Here is a 6,455-nt window from a genome sequence, read left to right on the forward strand (position 1 = left end):
ACTGGAAGCCAGAGGCAAGTGAAAGAGTAACTGAAGGCTTCATTTAATGGTAAAATGATGCAATAATAATAAAGGAAGTTTAAATAAAGTTGTTTTTTTTTTAAAAAAAAAAAAAAAAACAACCCACATTACGATGTAAAGACGAGATGTTCTTTGCTTGTGATTGGATATGTTTTACATAATTACACTTTTTATCACATTGCACTGAATGGCAAAGTGAAAGCACTTGCTCTCAATTTTCAGTATCTATTGTGACTCAAAGTGTTGATGCCTGATAAAAGGAAAAGTGTGTAAACTTTAGGGGGATTTAGTGACATCTAGCAGTGAGGATGCAGATTGTAACCAGCTGAAACTTCTGGTTAGAACTACTTCAATGTTCATTGTTCAGGAGGTATTTACAGGGAGCCAAATTCTCTGCAGAGATCTCTTCATTTACAAAACAAACAGACCCAGTGATTAAAACAAGTAAAATACTGAAAAAAGCAGTTTCATGTTACAAATGAGTGTTTCTCCAATGCCGTTTGGTAAGTCGCAGATGGGCTGCTAAGCCCAGCATCTGCTTATGTGTGCTCACCTTTTCTCTGATAACTTAAGCTCCAGATGTTCAGCAGGTTTTTACTGCAAGCTGATTTATCCGCAGATTTTTCTTCCACTCCAAAGCAACTCTGTGATATACACCTGTAAAAACACTGATTAAAGCCATTTCACAATGAAAAAAAAAAAGATGTTTTCCTGATGCTGTTCATCGCGGAGGAGCTGTGACATTGCAATCTCCTTCCCCGAGGACCTGCTCCCTATAAAAAGCTCATTCTAAGGTAACAAAAATATTTTTCTTGTTTCTCTAGTGTATAATCACTTGAAAATACTTATTATATAATATGCTATTTCTGCCAATATAGCCCCCTAAATCCTACACACTGGACCTTTAAATCCTATCCCCCTTTTGATCACAAACAAACGTCACTCTACTTTGAGGTCTTTCAACAGCCCTGCGATGTCTATGTGCGGGCTGCTGCTGGTTTCAGTCCTGTTTGAGCACAGTGCGCTCTGCAGACTCTTGCCTGCTTGGTTCAGGGTCTGGAGGATGCCAGCAGCGTCCGATGTTTCTTTTTCTCCACGAGTGCACAAAAGGACCTCGTTGACCTCCCCTTCAATCTTCCTGGAGAGGATGCTGGGAAACACGGCACTTACACGTTCCAACACGCTTTTCCTTAAGACTGAGTCACGGCATACAAGATTGAGCATGAATACACCTGGTGCAATGACATGGAGAGACAGACAAGAAGAGTTAAGATTACATGTAGAAGAAGCACACTGCTATGGTGAAATACTGTAAACAAACTGTTTATCAACACTTGTATGCATAGTTACTAGACTGCAGATTGCAACCAGCTGAAACTTCTTCTGGTTATAAATCCTTCAGCATTCATTGTTCAAGAGGTTTTTAACAGAAGCCAAATTATCTGCTGAGGTCTCTTCTTCTCCAAAACAAACAAACCCAGTGATTTAAAACAGTGAAAACACTGAATAAAGCAGTTTCATGAAACAAAAATCTGTTTTTCCAACACTGCTTGACACGGAGGGGCTGCTAACAACAGTTGCTGATGCAAAAATGCCAATGACCCTATCTACAGCCAGTGTTTGGTTTGTCCGATCTGGTCTATTGTAGAAACACTGTACTTGTTATGATATTTCTGCCAATATATCCCACCTAAATCCTACAAACTGGCTCTGCAAATACATTTATTGTCATTATTTCACAAAAAAGGAAAGAGAGACACATTGTTAAAAAAAAGCAGTACCTCTGGCAGTTAGCAGGTTGCTGACTTTCTGGAGGATCGAGGTTTCTACAAAGGCAGCGGGAGGACAGCTCATACCCACAGTACTGTCTTTACTGTCTACATCGAACATGATGGCGTCAAACAAATGACCACCTACAGAGGATAAAAAAGACAGTCACTTTTCGGTTAAGTATTCACTTATAAAGTCATTACTTGTGAACTGCCCTCTCTTGGACTCCACTAACCCTCTTTCTCCAGGGCACAGATTCGTTCGAGTCCGTCCCCAATAGTGACAGTCAAACGATCATCTGGTCGGAACCCGAACCATTCCTTCGCCACTTGCAACACAGCAGGGTCCAGTTCTACAACCTCGACAGTAACATTGGGCACAAAATCTCGTAGGAACTGAGGCAGGCCTCCTCCACCAAGCCCCACCAGGAGGACTGACACTGCGACACCTATGAATGAAGAGAATGGAGGAAAAAGAGACAAGTAAAGCTCAATCAAGTGTGATATTTTATGCAAGACATTCCCCTTCCACGCCTTCCTCCTGCCATTCTCCTCTGCAACCTCAACAAGCCCGTACAAAACGTGTGCGAGCTGACCTTTGTTCTGTGGCGTGCCCACCCCGAGCATGGTGAGGCCAGCCACCATAACTTCATGGTGAGCGCAGCAGAGGAAGCCGCTGTCCACTGACAGAGAGGCGGTGGATGTTGTCGGAGGAGCTGTTGGCTTGACTTTCCTTTTGGTTTTCTTCTTGTGACTTGATGCTGCAGGGACATACAGACAGGTGACAAATTAGAGGAAAACCTAAAATTAAGTGTCTCAGAAAGGTGTCTGACTACACAACGCATGCTCACTCAGGACGCGCACAACCGACGCGCGAAATCAATGCTGGGGACACATGGCAGCCATCACGTGTGTGGTTAACAGCAACTATACCTTCGGTCTTAGTTTGATGGATGTCTGTTCATTTAATTTAACATGTTCATGCATTGATGGTGTTCCTAAATTTGTAAATATATTGTTTATCTTTAAAAAAAACACAACAAATTACAGTGAACAAGGATAAAAAAAAATCACCAGTATTTGGAGAGACGAGACGACTCTCTGACTGAACGAGGAAAGCAGCATTAGCCAGGAAAACGAGTCTCCGATACAGTTCTCCGTCTTCTCCTCTGACATTCTCCACACAGTATTCCCCGCTCAGCTCACTCACACCCTGGCTCACCTCCTCTCGCCAACCCAGGCTACCTCCAACTGACAGAAACGGCACCTGAATATGAACAGAGAGCTCAAATGATTACACTGATGTACATTTTTGTTACAGCAAAGGATTCTTAAAGGACTGTTTATGTGTGTTTACCTGCTGGTTGGCCGGCATACCCGGGGGAGCCAAGTCCATCACCATCGGTGAGAGTTCTGCCTGAACGGCCTGCATGTCTGTGTACTCCTGATTCCTGTGCATCGCCACAATAACCAGCCGCCGAAAGTTGGCGCTGGCTGCCAGCTGCCTTCGGCCCTCGCTGGAGCAATAGAGCCACGCTGTCTCACTGCCCTGAGGCACTAACAGGATCCGCAAAGAGGGAAAAATCAGCACAGAAGAAAAAACACAAGCACTGACATACACAGAGGGGCAGAAACATAAGCAGGAGAGCTTACCAATGAAAATAGCAAATTGGTTTGATCTTGGCACCTTGGCACCTGGAGCACTATCTTGAACTGTAAGAGTGTATCTGGGGAGGCCGGTCTTGGTGTGGCAGAGCGTGAGGGAGAGGTTCGAGCTGGCGTCTGTGCTTGTGCGGAGCCTTTTTTTCAAGACAGAGTAAGCCTGTTGCTCCCTCACTGCCGACAACAACTCTGCTACCTGTGTGAGACGAGCCGGGGCTCCATCTTCCCCGAGACACATCTCCAGAATGGGCATGGGCATAGGCTGACGAAACTTGGTGCAGACCAGAACAAAGACGGGCAGAGCAAAGGAGTCCTCTTCTTTCCCGCTCTCCTCCTGCAGGCAGTGGAGCCTCACAGCCCACCCCAGCTGAACAAAGTGCTCCACGGCTAACTTGATCACACTCTCCTGAGCCAACGTCACACACACATACCGGCCGCCGACACTCAGCACACGGCCCACCTGCAGACACACAAAAAAACCTGCTGTGATGAGAATGCAAAGACGTAGGTTGATGAGTCTACTGGATGAGGAAAAAACATTATCAGTGTACACTCTGACCCACTGGTCTCTCACCTCAGTGAGCATGTTCCTGGCCAGTGCGCCTTCTTCTTCTGATGCCATGGCATCCAGCGTGCCTTTGTCCAGAGCAGCCTGGTAGCTTGCGTCCTCATACGGAGTTTGTGTAGCATCAACCTGCTGGAAGGTCAGGTCTGGTCGGCGCTGAGCGTTTCGCTGGTTCATATGCGCCACCACCGTCTCACTGATGTCAATATTTGTTAGATTTTTGTAGCCGACATCATACATCTGTTCACTAAGCTCAGAGTTTCCACAACCGACCACCAACACCTGAAGGACAGAAATACTAAAGTTATTATAATTTGAAGTGGTATAAAGTAACTAAGCACAATGAGACACTTTGTAGAATCAAATTTAATTGCAAAACACAATGCTCTACTAAAATATGATGCCTTTTTAAAGATCTAACTACCAAACAGTTCATTAAGTAAATCAAATTGGCTTCACCTAGAACATAAAGAGCTGTAAAATGCTTCTTACAACTCCCATTATTAGTGAAGTAGTATTAGCAATCCAGTAACATAAGAAATAATAACACTGACAGAAGCCATTTTTGCATAACGACTACTTGTGATACTTAAAGATGCCATATTCTAAAAAGTTAGATTTTAATTTTGTCTTTTTAATTATAAAAACAGGTATTGGATGAAATGCAATGAAGTGCAGAGATGCCAAGAGAACAGGGGCACATTCAATCTCAAAACGGTGTACATCGTTTTACTGTGGTTTTCAGATTGAAATTTGAACAAACACTGTAAAATTAAAAGGCAGTGCACCTGCATAGCACAGCAGGGTGTTCAACGCAATGACATGTTTTACAACATTTTTGTCAGGGGGCTAAATAACAATGATGTAAAAGACCTGGAAACACTGACCATTTAGAGCAGAGTGGGCTTTTTGGGAGGTGATCTTAAAAACACAGGTGCCAAAATAGAGTTTCAGGTGGATACAGGTATATTTAGACAGACATTATAAGAAAAAAGGGTATTTTGAATATTTAAAGCATGTAAAGATGTTCTAATAGAAACCAAAAAATAAAATTTTAACCCTAAAAATGAGCATCATATGGGACATTTAAAGTACATCCAAGCTGATACACACTAGTTTTACTTAAGATCTTATATGCAGGACTTTTTCTGTGTTTTTACAATATTGTATTTGACACTTGCATACTTCTTCTAGCACCGGTTATATTAGATATATGATTAGCTAATATACACACATACAAATGAATGAAAATAGTATATTAGGCAAACTGTCAACACAACTGGATTATGCTGTGTCATAGTGACACTTATATATAGCCACTGAATCACACGGGCACTTTGTGTGTCGCTTTATCCCTGCATATTATTAACTCCAGTTTTCTCACCTTATCCTGGACTTTGATGTATTTGTGCAGCACGCCGCAGAGTTTGTTGTAGTCTCCATACCATTCAAAAGCTTTCTCTCCACGCTTCTTAAAAAACCTCTCCCAGTACTCCGCGGAGCTGAACTCCTCGGCAGTTCGGGGTAACAGACTCATTGTCGGCTAAAATAGTCCAAAACGTCTCAGCTTAGTCTGTTGACAGCCACCTGTCCACATGGCAGTCCAAACTCTTCAAGCCGGACAACATTGCTGGCTGTACTGCTCGCTGATTGGAGGATTTATATGAAGGCGGGGCTACATACTGCTCGGTGATTCGCTGACGCTCTCAGCGACGGTTCTTATTGGCTGCTGCTGAGTCGGAAACATTCGGTCCGGTATTGTTAGTCCTCCGGGTGTTATTCAACATGGCTGTGCCTGCTGGAAGATCTGTAGTCTTCGTGACTGGAAATGCAAAAAAACTCGAAGAGGTAAGACTCAAATATTCAAAATTTTAACAGATGGGCTGTTTACAGTCGTGCTGTCCCATCTTCAACCAGGACACTTGTACAATTATTGTCTTTATGCTGCTCCGGGGTGTTTTGGCGAAATATAGTCAGTGAATACGAGCTGTAATATAATCCGTAAATCTTTGTTTGATTATGACATAAAATAAATATGCTGGATTCTCTTTTTTGTCTCATCCATCAGGTCATTCAGATCCTAGGGGACAAGTTTCCCTACAAACTGGTGTCAAAAAAGATTGACTGTAAGTATCAGCATGAAGATTACCAATAGAGTAAATACAGAAATGTAACATTAAAGGGGCAAAATCAAACATACATATTTTCCTTTTACATGTATGAGTATTTATCAGTCTAGATTGTTTTGATGTGAGTTGTAGAGTGCTGGAGATATAAGCTGTAATATTTGTGATATATTTTTATTTATATTGTTTATTACGTGTATTGTGAGATTTTATCAAACTTTATTAATTTAGTACTATAACTGCCTTTTGAGGTCTGCCTGTTTCATCATTTTTATTTGCTTTATTCTTGTTGACCTTATTTTATACTCGTTT

The 6,455-nt window shown here is 42.4% G+C and overlaps 1 protein-coding gene across 1 annotated transcript; it reads right to left on the bottom strand.

The window, feature by feature from the left end:
• Positions 1–857: 857 nt before the first annotated feature.
• LOC121965081 (eEF1A lysine and N-terminal methyltransferase-like) lies at positions 858–5,622 on the bottom strand. The gene is made up of 9 exons (XM_042515249.1): positions 5,402–5,622; positions 4,027–4,299; positions 3,444–3,912; positions 3,148–3,347; positions 2,865–3,057; positions 2,387–2,551; positions 2,027–2,239; positions 1,803–1,934; positions 858–1,253 (listed from the first exon to the last, which is right to left on the bottom strand). Exons 1-9 carry the CDS (start codon positions 5,552–5,554, stop codon positions 961–963), a joined length of 2,091 nt encoding a protein of 696 aa, XP_042371183.1. The 5' UTR covers positions 5,555–5,622; the 3' UTR covers positions 858–960.
• Between the last annotated feature and the right edge of the window lie 833 nt (positions 5,623–6,455).

Source organism: Plectropomus leopardus, unplaced genomic scaffold (genome assembly GCF_008729295.1).
Source record: "Plectropomus leopardus isolate mb unplaced genomic scaffold, YSFRI_Pleo_2.0 unplaced_scaffold18518, whole genome shotgun sequence".
In the NCBI taxonomy this organism is placed as follows: Eukaryota; Metazoa; Chordata; class Actinopteri; order Perciformes; family Serranidae; genus Plectropomus; species Plectropomus leopardus.

Bases quoted from the DNA above. Each gene is read 5' to 3' on its own strand.
- LOC121965081 (XM_042515249.1), bottom strand. From the start codon at position 5,554: ATGAGTCTGTTACCCCGAACTGCCGAGGAGTTCAGCTCCGCGGAGTAC. The intron at 3,348-3,443 runs GTAAGCTCTCCT...GGATCCTGTTAG, and splicing joins CCAATTTGCTATTTTCATTG to TGCCTCAGGGCAGTGAGACA. The intron at 2,552-2,864 runs GTGATTTTTTTT...ATGTCCCTGCAG, and splicing joins TCTCGTCTCTCCAAATACTG to CATCAAGTCACAAGAAGAAA.